Here is a 17628-nt window from a genome sequence, read left to right on the forward strand (position 1 = left end):
AAAATGTTCAAATTTTAAGTTTTGTTAGATAAGTACCTTATGTGACTATGAGTTCTTTGAGGAGAGACAGACCATGTCTTCTTCAGTATTAATCCACGTGGCCAGTGTTCTCTAGAAGCTGCTGCATGTAGTACCTGTAAGCAAAGCAACCACACTACCTATGCACAAACCGTCAACATTTGTCAAGCTTCTCAGCTACATCTGTGCATTAGAGTGGCCCGTGTGACCGGAAGGAGATATAATCGACTGAGATCCGACAGTGATCTGAGAGAAGAGAGAACTAAGTCTTCTTTCTGTTTCCTAGATGTGCATGGTTTATGTTCATGCACGTAACTGTTTTAGATACCTCATGTAAGTGGAATCATGCAGTGTTTGCCTTAATGTGACTAGCCTCATATATCACCGAGCATATGTCCCCAAGATTCATCCACGTTGCTGCATATTACAGCATTTACTTCTTTTTCAAGGCTGAACAATATTCCATTGTATGTGCATACCATATCTTCTTTACCCATTCATTCATAGATGGACACTGAGGTTATTTCCATAGTATGATGGCTATTGTGAATAATGCCGCAAAGCACATGAGCGTGCTGAAATAAAACACATAGAATCAAAGAGTGGAATGGTGGTTGCCGGAGTCTGGAAGAGGGGTCAATGGGAGTTGCTAATAAACAGGCATAAAGTTTCAGTTAAGAAACATGAACAAGTTCTGGAGATCTCTGCTGTATAACACTGTACTTATGGTTAACAACACTGTATTGTCCACTTAAAAATTTGCCAAGAGCGTGGATCTCATGGTAATGTTCTTACCACAATAAAAAATTTTTTCAAAAATTTAAGGTTTATGTCCAGGACCTGGAGAAATTCTGAGAGAGACCTGGCCTCCCTGCAGTCTGGCCCTTGACCTTGGAGGATCACCAAGCTGGTGGGCAGAGTCTGTCTTCTCTAGACTTTATTTCCCATCTACTGTCCTAGAAGATGGAGAACAAAGTCAACGCCAGACAATATTCCAAAGTAAACAAGGTGTTTCTTTGGCATCCTCTCACTTTCCTTGCTGTGTCCATCACTCTCACCAGAATATAGTATCTAAAGTACTGAAAGCTCCTAACACCTACAACTTATCCCAAGCCTCAGGAACCATACTCGCTCAATGTCTTTCCCATTTATCTTATTCATCAAATCTCCCAGTCATCAATTTCCGGGTTATTGCTAAATCAGGGTGAAAATCTCTATTATAGTTTCTTACAACTTCCCACTAAGGAATCTATATATGTTTCTTAAAATACAAAAGTTTCAACAGGATTCGAAACCATTTGACAGTGCCTAAAAAGAATCTAGACCAATGTCAGCATAAGGAAGGCCGGACTAGTCAACTGTGATTGCAAAATAAGTTAAAAAATTTTTTAATTTAAACAATAAAACTGAAAAAAGGGGGATGTGCAACATGTGAGGGAGATCCTAAACCTGGAGTCAAGTTGCAGCTGGCCCACAGACCCATGTGGGAGAAATACATGCTTATTGTGTCAAGCCAGAAAGAAAAAAATGTTTGCCCGTGAAACATAATTGTGGTCAAGATGCAAAGGGAACTTGTTGAAATAAACAGACTCCACCTTCTGGGACAGAGCAAGTTGGTCACATGGAAAGGAGAGAAAAAGAAGTTGGGTCACCCCACTATCAGAACCCCGCTCAGAAATGCAAGGCCTGCACAAAATAATGTCCAGGAAGTTATGCCTTGCTGTAGCCAAGAGGGCAGCCACCTCCTCTTTTCGTATCCTTTCAGGACCACGCCGGTCAGTACACACCACAGCAGTAGGCAGAGGGGATGCTCTCATGTGGAGCTGATGTTGCCACATGAGAGCTGAAGACGGAAGATCTTCGGAGGCCAGCCATGCTCAGGTGTTTTGCTAATATTCTTAAAGACAAAAATTATCTTTCTCAGTGAAGCAAAACAAAAGGGAGGGAGTTAAGAGCAGGATGGCTAGAAGGTAAGAATTTTTAAAACTGCAGCCATTGCTGCACCGAGGTCACTACAGTGCACCGAGGACAACTGCTTGGCAAGGAAACTGGTTTTTTTCTCCCTGCCCCCTTTTCTTCTTAAAATGTTTTAAAGGAACCTCTGGTTATGTAAAAAGGAAAGCCCCAGTGTAGGCCAGCAAGAGTGACTGACAGAATGTGGAGCTAAATTGTTCTATGTAGTAATGTGAGAGTTTCACCTTTGTGCATAAGGGTTTGTTTTTTGTTGTTTTGTTTGTTTGCTCATTTTAAGGGACTTTGTTTTCCTCCTAGCAGCCCAGAGATCACAGCTGGGGTCTCAAGGGAATGAAGAGGTGGAGAAAGCTACTCCAAAAGGATGGTGTCCAGGAACATGGAAGCAGAATAGGACCCAAGGAAAGAGCGAGCCTGTAAGGAATTCCCTCTGACAGCGTTTGCCTAATGGGCTTTCGGCACCATGATGATGTCTGATATCTGATTTAAAGATACTTCCTGTGTTGTGAGATATTTCTCTTCTATTACTACCCTCCCTGCCAAGTATTTTAAGAAGCTTCCTGAACTTATATAAACAAGTGCCCCTCTTAAGTGCCAAGTGCCTCTATGCTTGAGACTAAGTGAGTTGGGAATTGGAGAGTAAACCAAAAGGCCCAGGATTTATTGAGAATAAAATTATGCTGCATTCGTAAAATGAAATATGATACAACAATGCAAACATATGATGTTTGGTAAGAACATAAATAAAACTTTCAGACATAATGTTAAGTAAAAGAAGTTAGGCAAAATAGAGATAGACTGTATGATTCGTTTATACAAGGTTTAAAATAGCCAAAGGTCATTTGCAATATTGGAAATCAGGGTAGTGATTCCTTTTAGGATGGGAAAGTGGGGGCACAAAGGAGGCTTCCAACTGCTCATAATGTTCTGTAGCTCAGGCTGAGTGGGATCTGCACAAGTTACTCATCTGTAAAAATTCATTGCCATACAAATTTAAGATTTATACACCTGTCTGTCTGTTGTAGTGCTATAAAAATAGTACTCAAAAAGGGGGTTTCAGAGAGCTTAATACATCAAAAGAGACATCGTTACTAAGGTTCTTCTGGTAAATGTTCGCTAAATCTAAGAACTTAATAGATTATACATAATGCCCGTTTCTCCATTTCTTAGGAGACTTTGAGTCAGAGGACATCTCATTACCTCCAACACAAATGTCACCGGTCTTGCTCCCACTTGCCTTACCAAACCTCCACCCCCTGCATGCCAAGTCCTGTATTTCTGGGAGTCTCCATGTACTCCCCATCAGGCTGGCAACGCCTCAGCCCCTGGAGCACAGCCATTCCTCTAGGCCCTCCTCCAAGCTGTGCAGAAATAAAGTGCAAGAGGATAACTCACCTTCTCTTGTGGGAAGGTAAAACTGTTTCTGGGATCTGAGTGTGCTTATAAAGCTTAGTGAGAAGAGTCTTTCAGTTTTTACGGACAGCCCTTTGTCCAATGGAACACAATGCTTCCAGGTAGCTATACCAGAGAACAGAATCTGCTACAGATTTCCTGCTTCCCTCTGACAACGAAGGCTTCTTCCTGCCTGGAGCTAATCACCAGACTCCTTCCACCCTTATGCTGAGTTGTCCCCCAGGAAGCTCTTCAGCCTCCATCTGCCACCCACAGCTTGCTCGACAGGCCCATGTATACCTGAACCCCAGCCATGGGCATGGCCTCACTTCCTTCCTGGATGACTCCAACCTCCCTTGGACACACTGGCCTCACTCAGGCCTGTCTCACCAGTTCACAGACTTGCTGTAAAGCCTGTGGTAGACCCCACTTAAAGCAGAGACCCCTCTACTCGGCACTGTAAACTCATATGGTTGACTGGGAAGCCCCAGCCACTAACACATCTAACTTTTGAGTGTTACAAATCCAGCCTAAGAATGTTAATATCCCATGCTTTTTCTCATTGGTAAGAGATCTTCGATGTTCTATATCAGAATAAATTATATATTTGGATTTCAATATATTTACATCTAAGGTTTTTAAAGGGAGTACGTGCCATCTACTTTATGCTCTGGCTAGAGTGATGAGAATAATTAATTTTGATTTATCTTCTTCAGAATATAGGTATTTTTTCCAAAGTATTGTGGTGCATAACTATCTGCAGCAAAGAAAGAGAAATAAAGCAGTAGTTAAAATTACAATCACGTCTTTCGCTGAACCGCTCGATAGTCAGATGTCGAATTCAAACGGCAAATCCCCCCACCTGCTGGTGTACGCCTGTCTCTGCAGCTCTCACTCCGAATCTTTTTCCTCAAAAATATAAAAGATGATTTGTCATTAAAATTATGAGTAGAGTGAACTTCATATTTTCATCTTACACTGGAAATGTTTTTTGATTCTACAGCTAAGATACTATCGTTCCAGAGGGTGGAGGAGGAAATAGAACTTCCAGGAAGAAAGAGAAACATCTGTTGTCATTTGGCTTCAAGATAAATACAAGATGCTCTTTCCTTCCTGTGAACTTACATAGCACCTAAGGTCTGGGCTAATTGTTTTTTCTCTAGCACATTCTGCCTTGTATTTTCATTTGGGTGTAGTGGTTAACCTAGTTTCAAACTTCTTGGTGAGACAGAGACCATGGCCTGTATTTTTTGTACCATTAACAGCAGGCACAATACCTTGCATATGGTGGGAGCTCATTCAAATGATGTTTTGTTGACTTTCCAAATTGGCCAATACTTTCAGGTTATTCTTCCATCAGGGATATGACCATAGGGGGAGTCCTATAGTCATGGTTGTAAAACCTAGTCAGGTTAGAAAATGACCACTCTCACAATAAATATATGGACTTAGGTTTAAGTATAACAGGTGGGAGGGGGGGTACGCACAGATAAAGAGAGGGAGGCAGTTTCCAGAAAACAGGGTACTGGGGAAACTTGTCTGGCTACTCTCTAGTCAGTTTGGTTTGCGGATGTATCCCAAATACCCAGCATATGCTGGACACATAGTAGGTGCCTAACAAATACAGATGTTTTCCTAGTAAGTGAATACATTAAAACTCTGAGTTTGAAAAACAGAGATAGGTTCTGCTATGCAAAACTATGTTTAATGAACAATAATCCATCTAAGACAACAAGAAATATAAACACAAAAGCCCCACACATGTGTATGAGATCAGCTTTCAATATATTTTCCAGACTCCCAGGCTCCATCCTTGAAAATACTAAGTGAAAAGGAAGCTATTGTCCCGGTATTATATGTTTAAACCCAATACATGTTGCCCGCAGCATCTAAGCACCTTACTGGTTAGAGCTTTAAAGGTGGGTAATTAAACAGCTCACAGAAGTTAAAGTATTTGGCATTTGAGAACCGGGTATTTGTGATTCCTTAGCTTTATCCCTTAAGGGAACAAAATTCTAAAAGTCAATAATATTTGTGTGGAGCTATATGTTTTACATAGTAAATCCTGCAATTAATCAATGGGACACAAAGGGTGAGTCCCAATGTGGGCCCAACTAAAGGTTTGCATGACAAAGGCCCTGAGGAAACAAGGTGACAGGGAGACAGTCTCTAGGGCACGTTGCATCACAATTATCTGCTGAAACTCTAGGCTTAGCACATTTCTCACTTCCCTTCTTCTGTCAGCATTTGTTCATATCTCTTGGCAAAATTTTCCCAGAATTAATAGCCTCATTCATTCCTGTAACAAGTTGAAAGTTTTTTCTGAAACGTAAGTCTTGCTGCATTAGTAATAATACCAGAGGTAAAGCAAATACAAATGGTATATAAACTCAGGTGTGCAAGAAATATAAGCTTTACAATATAAATAATCAGCTTAATTTCTAATTTGAAACTTCATTCCTCTAGGAACGGGTAATACGTAACCTCAACTGGTCTATTCAACTGGGGACCAAGACACAAGTGGCAGGGGTGAGGGTAAGAAACCCCAGGCCTTGATACCTCTCCCCTTAGGTATTCTCTGAGTCAGCTTCCACACTCACTCTTCAGCCCATGGCTGCCCACGGCCTCCCGCGGAATGAATGGGGCATCTTTGTCAACCTATCTAATCCCCAACTGGCTAAGAGAAGCTGCTTCCTCCCCAGGGGCCCTGCTACTTCCTGGATCTTCCCAGGATGCAGAGTCAAGACCCAGCCAGGCTGCTCTCAGATACTCCGACTAGCTGGGGTTTCTGCTGTCTCCCCAGGGAAGCAGGCTCCAGGCTACTCGCTCTAAGACCACTGACATCTCTACTCCTCCTGCACCCACTGTGTCATTTTCCTGGGCCCTTGGCTCTCACTCTTAGTGTGTCTCCCAAATGTTAACCTAGGTCAGCAGTCCAAACCCAGGAAGGCTCACGTCCATCCTTGGAGATGATAAGAACAAGTGCTAGAGTGGCTCCTCAAGGTAGATAGGCAAAAAGTAAACTACCAGGAGAAAAGTCAAACATTGTTTGATATTTCAAAATATAATCCAACTCAAAAGTTATGCTTTTAATAATGCTTAATAATTAAGCATTTTAATATGCTTAATAATGCTTTTAACATTTCCTAGCACTTATCCACTCCTAACTTTTTTTAACTTACTTTGCAGACATCGAAATGGAAGCACTAAGTGATTCTCCGGTCTCAGCATATTCCATGACAGGCATATTAAAATTGTCAGTGATTTGAGGGACTGGGAGAAGATAGGTGTTAAATATTTCTGGCTTCTAGGGAACTCCCACTGGACCACACCTCGCAAGCCAAACTACTGTATTAATGAGCAAATCAAATATGACAGGACCTGAAAGTGCCAGCAAGACCCACTTGTTTCAAGATAAGCCAAATATATTCAGGTAACAAGTGAACGGTCACAGTCACAGGCAATTATGGAGATGGCAATGTATTCGGCCATGCCATCCACAGATTCTAAGGGCATTCAATTGTATAGGAAAAAATCCAGGTTCTCAGTCTCTTAGTCAATATTTAAAACAACAGCACCTAGGTAGTAACCGCGGTTGACAGAGTCATACATTAAATATACTGCATGGAATGTACTTAAATTCACTCATCGAACAGAAAGCTCAACTCCTCTTTTACTCTGCCCATCTCCAGAGTGAAGATGGCCTGTTTGTGGGGCCACTTGGGACCTCTGGCATTTCCCTGGATTTCAGAACTGACTACACCTAGGTCAAAAGGCCAGAGAACAGTACAAAACAAACCAAGTGGATAGGGTAAGAAGGTCAGACGAGGTGCAGGCAAAATTCAGGTTTACTTAACAGATCCCAAACCCTGTTTTAGAGGAGGAAAAACAAAATGCAAAGATTTGAAAACCTCTTCAGCCACTTCCTTGTTAAGTGCTCTTAAGCCTTGGTTTCTTCATCTGTGAAATGGGAAGAAAAATAGAACTTGCCTCAGAGAGCTGGTGAGAGGATTATATGAGGGAATGGTCATTAAGAGTCTAGCCAGAGCTCTTAGAAAGTGCTAGTGGCAGTTTTGATGAACTTGTAAGTGGTATGCCAAGGCAATAAGCCCTACGTTGAAGCACATTGGCTGTTAACCTGTTTGTTTATCTAAGATCTTTCTGTGGTGGCCACTAGAATGGGCCTCACAGACCTCCAACTGCAGGGAGCATTCACTGACCAAGGGCCCCACATATCCTTGCTGTGTTTGTGCAGAAGCCACGCCTTCCACGGGGTGCTGCCACCAATGACTGAGAGATGGGGACTCCTCTGATGGCTGACTTTGGTTCCAGAACTGCCCAGTGGCCTTGCTGGATCGCCCTGGGACTGCAGGGCAGTCTGGACTACTTCCTCTCATTCTTCCCTCCCTCCCCCACTCTCCTTCACTGGGGGTCAGGCTTGCATCACATTAGACATGCCCCCAGGCTAACTTGGCTCCTTCCTTATTTTCTCTCCCACAGGCATTTGCCCTAATAAAACCCTTGCATGTTTAATCCTATCTCAGCATCTGCTTCTCTGAAGAGTTGGACTAACAAACTTTCCCAATGTTCTTTTCCAACAGTGGGCAATTTATATTTGTCCTGTGAGGTGTGGACAGTTTGTTCAGCTATTTACAAGTGCCACTTCACCACAGAAACCCCAGAGAAGAAGCCGATGAGAAACAGGAACAACACAGGTCATTGCTGGCAAGGCTGGTGGTGTAAAGAGATGTAAGCAACTAACTCATACTTTTCCAGGGAACCACAGTTTTGGGGGTTTCTGGTCAGGGAGAGGTAAAAGGAAAGTTTTCTAAAGATAATCTTGGTCAAGTAACTTAACCTCTCTATGCCTCAGATCTTAGACCAGTACAAAATCAGCAGATGTTAGATTTCTACGAGATCTAGGAGACTACAAGTTCTGTGTTTCCCAAACTTCATTTATAATTACACTCCACTTTTTGGCCAACTCATGTACCACCCAAACTCTATTGTTTTTCTTTAAGTAAATTCACTTTAATGTAAAACTTGAAAAGCAAATTTTATTTCAGAATGTTAACTAGAAAAGTATCATTTACCGTAAATGGAAGACAATGTTATTAAATTCTAGTTAGACGCTAAAACCTGAACAGAATTTGGAGCCCAGGCCTGCTTTATGTTAAAAGTACAGTTAAAGACATGTTAACACCAAAAACTTTACAGAAAGAAGACTAATGAAGAAGTTAAAGGGACCAACTCTCTGACCATGTCATTTATTATCATTTAAGACTGGATCTATGGTGTACCCAAATCACCTGGTCCCATCATGCTCTGTTTAACATGAGGTTGGATAGTCTCTCCCCACATTCTATAGTTTGGACATTCTGTAGTTCACAGTTTTTCCTCTTTGAGAGATTCAGCTCAGGATGCAGACTCACTGACCAGATACTCAATCATGTAAGTAGGGTGTTTATTAGTTCATCATTACCCTGCATTTCCAACAAAAATTTAGTACGGCATTTAAGTAGATAGCAGGGCTAGGATCCACCTATTTGAAACTGTCTTAAGCTAAACTAAGAAAAAGCAAGTTTGCCTTTGGGATCTTCTCTCTTTGCATGCCCTAATTCCTCACTGACTATTCAAGTGCCCAGATATTATTTTGCCTTTTGCTGCTGAGAGAACTCCCTGGAAGTAAAATCTACTCAGATATAACTTCCCCTCACTCCACCACTGCACCCTAATCTTTTGTCCAGCTGTTCAAGCTGATTGAGCTATTTCCCACCAACATGTGAGTGACCAAAAACCACCGAACGCTATGACCATCCAAGGAGTACTCAAAGCTGATTTTAAAAAACCGTTATTTTATTATCTAATTTGTCAAGGGATCTTCTTTTTCAGTCCCCCACCCCCAAACATTACCACACAGCCATAGTTATTTTTAAGATCAATCATTTTGATGCCAGTCCACTCTCACTCTTAATTCAGGGTATGTCTGGCCTCTTTGAGGTGGCCACGCCTTCATCCCCATGTGTCCTATAAACGCTTTCTTACGCAGGTCATGGTAAGGCAGGCATTGCATGAGGCCCAGATCAGTGTCAGCACTGCCCCAAAGGCCTATGGTCTAAAACCCTGAAGCTGGGAGGACACAGGGTTGGATATTTTACCAGACCTATGAGATGTGAACTTTCCTTTTTATGGTGAGGGCTGCAGTTAGTCTGAGTCAAATTATCCCACCCCTGACCAATGCATCAACTCAAAATAATCAGCTTTGGTTTATTAGTAGAAGTAAAGTTTATTAGTTCTACTAAGATTCTTTTTTTTGGAAAACAATTCTGACAATGGACTGTTTCTAAAATAATTGAATACCACTACTTCTTAGTGAAAAAGAAAAAAGCCTATGACATCCTAAAATACCATGTGTCTGCCTTTGCCAAGATTTGGGTAAAATAAACCACACACGCGTACAAATAAATACCACTAAAGCTGGAGGTGAACGGTGCAAAGATCAGCCTGTACTGCAGATGAACACAGACTGCTTTGTTCCATGTAAACAAGGCAACTGGCTCAGTGAGTTACGCCTTCATTTCCCACACACACACACACACACACACACACACACACACACCCCGTCTCTTTTCTCCCCACTCTGCCCCCCTACCGATAAAAAGTAATTCAAAGTAAAAGTCCCTGCCTCCTAATCAGCCAGAAGGTCCGGCTCAGGACTTCCTGACTCTTACTAACCCATCTCTACAGATGAGCAGTAGGGAGCTTTGGACAAGGCGAGCATGGGTCTGAGGAGTCAAGAAATCCGAGTCCATGAGTCCTCAAAAAATAAAAGGAAAGGGGCCACTCAGGAATTCCTTTCTGAGGTCTGGGATCCAAGATGGGGCAATGCCAAGGACGGTGGGACAACTGAAGTAAGAGTACTGACCCTCCAAGATCCCTTGCGACGCTATGGAAACCCATTCCAGATGAGAATAATGATGACATAGCAAAGAAACATCTGTACAACAAAAGTTTGCAAGCAACGTGCTTTCACACACAGACATCCTCCTTGTACCCCAAAAGTCGAGAGTGGTGATGCAGGACAAAGGCTGCCCTCCCAGATTCCACAGATCCCGAAGGGAGCCTCGGAGTGGCTACGTGACTCGCGGAAGGTCCCACCTCCAACCTCAAAGCGGGATCAGCCCTGGTCCCGGGATCTGCAGCTCACAGCCCCGCCCCATCCGGGCGCACCCGCCGCGCAGTCTCGCCGGCAGGGGTCCCGCGCGTGCCCGCTCCGAGGAGGCCCGCCTTCCGCTGCCCCGGCAGGCGGCCTGCAGCAGGGGCCACGCCGCGCCCAGGGGCGGACCCTGGCCATTTCCTCCCACTCAAAGCAGCGGCTGCGGACGCTGCAAGGCCGCCTCTGCGTCTGTCTTACTGCGGGGCGCTTGGGGCCTCCCGTCCCTCTCGCAGCGCAGCCCGCCGCCGCCATGGCCAAGCCCCTGACCGACCAGGAGAAGCGGCGGCAGATCAGCATCCGCGGCATAGTGGGCGTGGAGAACGTGGCCGAGCTGAAGAAGGGCTTCAACCGGCACCTGCACTTCACGCTGGTCAAGGACCGCAACGTGGCCACCCCCCGCGACTACTTCTTCGCGCTGGCGCACACGGTGCGCGACCACCTGGTGGGGCGCTGGATCCGCACGCAGCAGTACTACTACGAGAAGTGCCCGAAGGTACCGGCCCGGGCGCGGCGGGGCCGGGCTGGGGCTCCTCCTGCAGTGCGCGTCGGGGGTGCCGTCGCCACCGGCCGGGAGGAGCCCCCGTGGTGACCCCTCCTCACCCCGTTCTCTCCTCCCCGGGGCGGCCAAGCTCCTCCCACCCCCTGAAGTCCGGGAAGATGTCTCTGAGCGGTGGGTGGGCGGCCCAGGGAACGGCCGGCGTTCCACTGACACCCCCCTCACGACGCCCTCCAGCCCCATCCAAACCACCAGGCGCACTAGTGCCCCTGGGCACCGCCTGGTGAGCACTCGGGCCTCCCTCGTCTGTCCACTGATCTCAAAATCTTTTTTAAAGCGTTTACTCCCAACATTTAATCAAGAGAGATGCTGCTTTCCGTATTGCCAAGCACCTTTCTAGTACCCTACCCCCCACTCCGTACTAGGCCCCCAGGCAGTCCGCCCTGTACTAAAGGGACAAATGTCCTGCCTCGGAGCAGCTTTAGGGCCAAGGGCACAGCTCTGCCTGACCCCTCCCCCCAGGTCCAGTGCGTGGGGTGTGGCGTTCCTGGACTTCATGATTCCCGAGGGATGGAGGCTGTGGGCCAGGGCGTGCGCTGGGCCCAAGACCTACCCACCTACCCTGGGAGCTGCTGAGGAAGGCCGTTCACAGGCCACCCCCGTCCACTGCACGGGGCTGGAAGAAGGGTTCCTTAGGATGCTTTTGGGAGCACAGAGGGACACTGTCTCCACCTGGCCGACCTAGGAAGGTGGGAGATGGTGGGGATTGAGGAGGACACAGGGTGAGAGCAGCTCTGGCTGCTGCAGTGAGGTGAGCTTGAGTCTGTTTTGGGAAAGGAAACGGGAAAAGCTGGTTGGAGGCATATTGGAAGGGGCGAAAGAGGGATATATCCTGGAGGCAGTGAGAAATACATTAGGAATTTTTTTAATAAGTAAAAGCATGAAAAAGAAAAAAATGATCCATAACCCAGTGCCTAAAAACCTTTGAGCAAAAGAAAGTAAATTCTTATACTAAGAAACTGCAGCTGAAACAACACTTGCAAATGGAAGGTAACTCTTCCTCACTCCAGAGGCCTAGGCCTCTACCCCGGGTAGTAACTGCTAAAATATATCCTTAGAAAACACTTTTTGTATACATATATTTATGGTCCTTTTTTTGTTTTCATAGAGGGGATTGCCCCTTGCGTTACAAGTTATATTTTCACTTTTTAAGCTGGAGAGTGAGATGATGAGTCATATTTTAGAACCTCCCCCCACATACACACACACACACACAGACACACACACACACACCTCCACAGCATTTAGCACCAAGTATCACAGAACACACTCGCTTTGTGTGTTTCTCCACCAGGGGCTTATCTGGTATGTTACAGTTTTCCTTGTTCTTCGGCTAGTTTCTTCTCTGGCCTCTCCTTCCCTACTTGAGTGCAGCCATAAGCCAGGTATTCTGATAGTCATACACCGGGGTACAACAGTGAACAAGATTCATTCCCCACTTGTTAATAAAGTATCTGCTCTGTGACAGTTGTTCACCTAAACAAGAGGTCCCTGCCCTCACAGAGCTTGGAGTAGAGCCAGTAAGTGTCCCAGCTCCTTTCCCACCTCCCCTGCTCGCTAGTAACTGCAGATGAATCCCAAAGCTGGATCTCTAGCCTGCATTCTTTTTGAAACTCCATTCCTAAATATCTAAGTGCTTGGTGAATATACCTAGATCTCTATTTCCTCAGACTCAAATCATTATCCCTCCCAGGCCTGCCCCATTCTCTGTGTTTCTAGTTTTAGTGGCATTGCCATCCTGACAGTCACCCAGACACGAAACTGTAGTCCCACCTTTGCCTTCTTCCTGTGTTCCCCATTCAACTGGTTACCAAATTCTGTTGATTTCTGCAGGTTCTGTAGAAATTACTCTCTCTCTTGCAGTCTCACTTCTCTGCCTGACTAAGACCCTGGCTACTGGTCTATGAATTAGACTTCCAAGTGGTTACCCAGCTTCCCAGAAGTGGTAAAACTGGCAGCATGCGGCTGAGTATGGCTAGTGGATATATTTTGTTTGGCCTTCGAGACATCTTTAAGCAGTTGAATTTTCAGTACCCGTGGGCAGAACTCGTACACTCCAGTTCTTGGCCCAGTACTCCTCGTTGTTTTATGTGACCTTCATTACACAGTTATTTTCTCTGCCTGACTCCTGAAGGTCATTGAGTTTGCAATCCCATCTCATTCTATGCATTGCAGTCTGATTAAGCTTACAAAAGCAACACATCTTGTCCTCTGCTGAGATGTCACTGGCTCCCATTGCCTGCCACAGTCCTTAAACAAGCATTTAAGGCCCTTTTCAGTCCAGGTGAACCTATCCTTCCCATCTAATCTCTCATTACCTTCCTGGACTTACTTTGCTCTCCCACCAGACCAATGTGCTGTCCCCATCCATGCTCTGTTCTTCCCAATTCTGGGCCTCTGCCTGCACTATGCTCTTCACCCAGAATGCCCTTCCTGCCTGTGCCTCTGAGCTCAATTCTTGCCTGTCCTGCAAGCCTCAGTTTTGGTGCCACCTATTCCACATGTCTTCCCAGAAGTACCCAAATCCTCTGGTTAATGCTAGGAATACAATTAAACTTATTTTTAAAATATTGATTATTGTTATCTATTTTATCTTTGCATGCTTTTTGAAAATGTCCGCTTTTTCTAAAATACACATAAATTACTAGTAATAGTAGTGCATGCATATACTTTCTAAGGTACATCAGAGATGCAAACATTTTACTACAGGAGTATATAATCAGTGTTTAGAGACCACTAACTAAGAGGATGGGGGAGATCTATTTTTCAAGGTCTTATATATCCCCAAATATAAAGTGAGTTCCCCCCAAAAAAATGTATTCATGAGAAAATAGGAAATCACCTTAAATACATGTTTTTGTAAACTCTGTCACATAATGAGATGCTCTCTAAATTATTTTAAGCAGCAGCATTTTTTTGGAAGACCTTGAGGTATCTTAAAATGTCTTAAGTTCATGCTAATTTGCAATTGTTAAAAGGGAGGCAAGGAGTGGCGGCCCGATGGCTCAGTTGGTTAGAGTGTGAGCTCTGAACAACAGGTTGCCTGTTTGATTCCCACATGGGCCAGTGAGCTGCTCCCTCCACAACTAGATTGAAGACAACAAGCTACCGCTGAACTTCTGGAGGGGCAGCAAATGGCTCAGTTGGTTAGAGCTTGAGCTCTCAACAAGTTTGCCTGTTCAGTTCCCTCATGGGATGGTGGGCTGTGCCCCCTGCAACTAAAGATTGAAAATGGCAACTGGACTTGGAGAGCTGTGCCCTCCACAACTAGAATGAAGGACAACTTGGAGCTGATGGGCCCTGGAGAAACACACTGTTCCCCAATATTCCCCAATTAAAAAAAGGGGGGGAGGCAAAGAAATTTAACAGATACAGCCATTATGACTTCACAATTCCAAGTGTGGGATATATGTACTGTATAAGCAAGATTTTTATAGATCACTAAAAAGTAAAAAAGCAATACATAGTGGTTATATTATAGAGATCATGAAAATACAGGGAAAAATGAAAAAAATTGCCGATATTATGCAAATGGATATTTGTGGCTCAAGATAATACCCTTTCCTGCGATAAAGTGGCCTTGTGTATGAGGGCACCAGCCATGAGGGTGAGTGGCACCATGCACCTCTTTGGCCTATGTCTGCCCACGAAAGATACCTTTTCCCAACTCACAAAGGCATCGAGTCGGCTGATGAGGGCCCTAATGACAGTGGAAGAGAAATTCAAACAACTCAGATAAAAATAATGATGATGTGCTCTGGAAAATAGTATTAGATGACTCACTAAATATGGATATTGACTACCTGTGTGAACACTTAACATTCAATTGTTTCATTAAAATGAAAGTGGAAAAATGAAATTTCTAAATTGATATTTCCATATAATTATTTAAATATATGTATAACTAATGAGTTAAATGTTAGAATAGACATTTGTTGTATTGAACTATATGTTTTTATATTTTTAAGTTGACCAAATATTTTTCTTTCTGGTTCTTTTTATTGAGAAGTGGGGGTGTCCCTAAAATTCGAGGTAACTTTATATTGATGAATTTACAAATTTTTGTTCAGTGGAAAAGAAAAGGGGAACTGATAAGGAGAGAAAAATATTGTAAAAGGAGATGATAAAGTTACTCACTGATCCCGTTTTAAAAAATGATATATTGCACTTGTATTTTAAAAGGTTTTAGGCAAGTGTGACCTTTGCACCTTTTACTTTCAACTCTGATAGTATTTACCTGGCTTTTACTTAGTGAAAGGCCGTTTCTAAGTTGACAGAGAAATTTCCCATTTTATCAAGAACAAACACTAATAAACCTGAGGTAGTCTTTTGTTATTGCCAGTCCATAGACTTTCTAGAATGAATTAATTCTAAAATAATTAACTGTAACATTATTTATAGCAATCAGTCAAGAAGGAGTACTTTCTAGCCTTGGAGTGTATCTTGAAGGAGTTAATCTTTGTTTCTTGGATGACTTGAGATAGTCACAGCCAACCCCACCTGAATCTCATCCTATAAATATTTTGCTAATGAGTGATGAGCTATGCCAGTCTGACTTCTATTTGTCCAAAACATATGCTTAATTCAGGAGCCTCATGAACAGGAAGAAAAAACAAAACAAAACATTGAACCTAATTAGTTGAATGAGTTTACTTTTTTCCTCCTTGGGGGTAAAAGATACTGAACTATTTTGCCAAAAATAGGATATAAAATGGTTTTCCCAAAGCCAGTTGTCAGTATGTTTTTATTTAGCCCTTTATACATGTGAAGGAGTTTTATTTGCACCTGTGTCAAAGTAGTTCTGTCTGTGTGTTCCTTATTGGTGACCTTGTGTTTTTATGTTGACAAGTAAGATTGGCCTTATAAAGTTAACAGGACCTTTTCTTTGTTTCAGAGGGTTTATTACCTTTCTTTGGAATTTTACATGGGCCGAACCTTACAGAATACCATGATCAACCTTGGCCTGCAGAATGCCTGTGATGAGGCCATTTACCAGGTACATTGTCTCCGTATTTCTCTTATTCTCTCAGACCCTTAAATTTCAAGTTCAGTTCTTCAGGAACCTTGGGGATGCAGCACCAAAAAAAAAACAAACGAACAAACAAAAAAAAAAAAACTATTAGCTATTAGAAATAAACTACTGGTGATCTCCGGTTAAAGAGAAACAAAGTTAGAGAACCACTTTTGCCTAATGAGAATTTTCTTTTGCAATCAAAGTTTCTAACAGCATTCCCCAGCAAATTACATTTTAGAAATTAGCATCTGAACAAGCCTTTTATAAGGGCTTGAATCCTTGCTATCAGAATCACAAGCTTTACTTTGGGCTGCTATCTACTTTTAAAAAGTCACCAAAGTTTGACTGTTATTCATATATCAAAGCAATATGTGAAAATAATAAGCTCTTAAAATTCCGTCCTCATACTTTATTGCTTAATGAAATGTGAAATGTACTTCCTCTTTAAATGAGGAGGCTACAGTCTTAAAGCGACTGTGCTAATATGTTTTTATGAACATATTTAACTGTTTCTTCCCTGAACTTCTGGGATCTCCGTTTCAAAAACAAATAGTCCTTAACCTTTTTGATGTGGCTGAAAGGAGGAATGGGTATTTGCAAAGACACATTCTAAATGAAAGACTGTTCAAACTGCTCCTTTTCTTGCTGTGGTATTATCCCCTCATGTGGTCACCTACTTGTCACTAGGTTAGGAAGAGTATTAATATTTCCTGTGAAAAACCATTGCAGCTCCCTTCCACTTCCCTTTTCTTATCTTCCCCTGATATCTTGAAAACAATATACCTCCCTTGGACTAGCATGTAACCAGGTGAGATGAAGTGACCCATGTCTACTTGCTGCAAGTTTATGTCCTACTTTAGACTTATATTTTTAGACTTTAAAGAATCCTGAATGTGTTAGCATTAGCAGTTACTTTGCATGAGTAAACTCTAGTTATACCACAGAGCAAATTTGAAAACCCCTGCAACAATGAACAGAAGCACATCCATTTTTGAACTCGTAGAAGATTTAGTTATCAAGGCTGTGTGAGAAAGCAACTTTTGGTATAAGGGTAGGGATCCAAGTAGGTAGCCATGGAAACTGGGGCATCAATTTCAAGCAAAGTTACATCATTTTATGCATATGTTTTCAAATATATAAATTACGTTTTCATTTTAAATACCTAATTTCATTGATTGTATCACTTTCAGATAAGGATGCAGTCATTTCACAACAGACTATCATTAGCCAAGCATGGGCTAGATTATTACCTCGTCATCATAGGACAGGTCATTTAATTTATCTGACCATCAATTTCCACATTGTAGGTTGAGCACTTCAAAGTGACCTCTAGGGCTGCAGCATTCTGACCTGAATCCACAGTTGTGGTAGTGGCCTCTGGCTGTGTAGATCCCAACACTTTGGGATAGGGAACTAGCTGGCAACCATCTGTATCCATTCTCAAGGTCACAAATGCCTCTT

The 17628-nt window shown here is 43.2% G+C and overlaps 1 protein-coding gene and 1 long non-coding RNA gene across 2 annotated transcripts in view; both read left to right on the forward strand.

The window, feature by feature from the left end:
* The first annotated feature begins 1767 nt into the window (after positions 1–1767).
* Positions 1768–3396, forward strand: LOC117023647 (uncharacterized). Its single transcript, XR_004423236.1, has 3 exons — positions 1768–1899; positions 2293–2405; positions 3160–3396. It is a non-coding gene; the product is annotated as an uncharacterized LOC117023647 (long non-coding RNA).
* Positions 3397–10700: 7304 nt separating this feature from the next.
* PYGL (glycogen phosphorylase L) overlaps positions 10701–17628 on the forward strand; it is a 47224-nt gene continuing 40296 nt past the window's right edge. The window contains exons 1-2 of the mRNA XM_033107510.1: positions 10701–11090; positions 16048–16149. Coding sequence (XP_032963401.1) covers positions 10848–11090; positions 16048–16149 — 345 coding nt within the window. The 5' untranslated portion in view covers positions 10701–10847. The remainder of the gene's footprint in view (positions 11091–16047; positions 16150–17628) is intronic.

This window comes from Rhinolophus ferrumequinum, chromosome 6 (assembly GCF_004115265.2).
Source record: "Rhinolophus ferrumequinum isolate MPI-CBG mRhiFer1 chromosome 6, mRhiFer1_v1.p, whole genome shotgun sequence".
NCBI lineage: Eukaryota > Metazoa > Chordata > Mammalia > Chiroptera > Rhinolophidae > Rhinolophus > Rhinolophus ferrumequinum.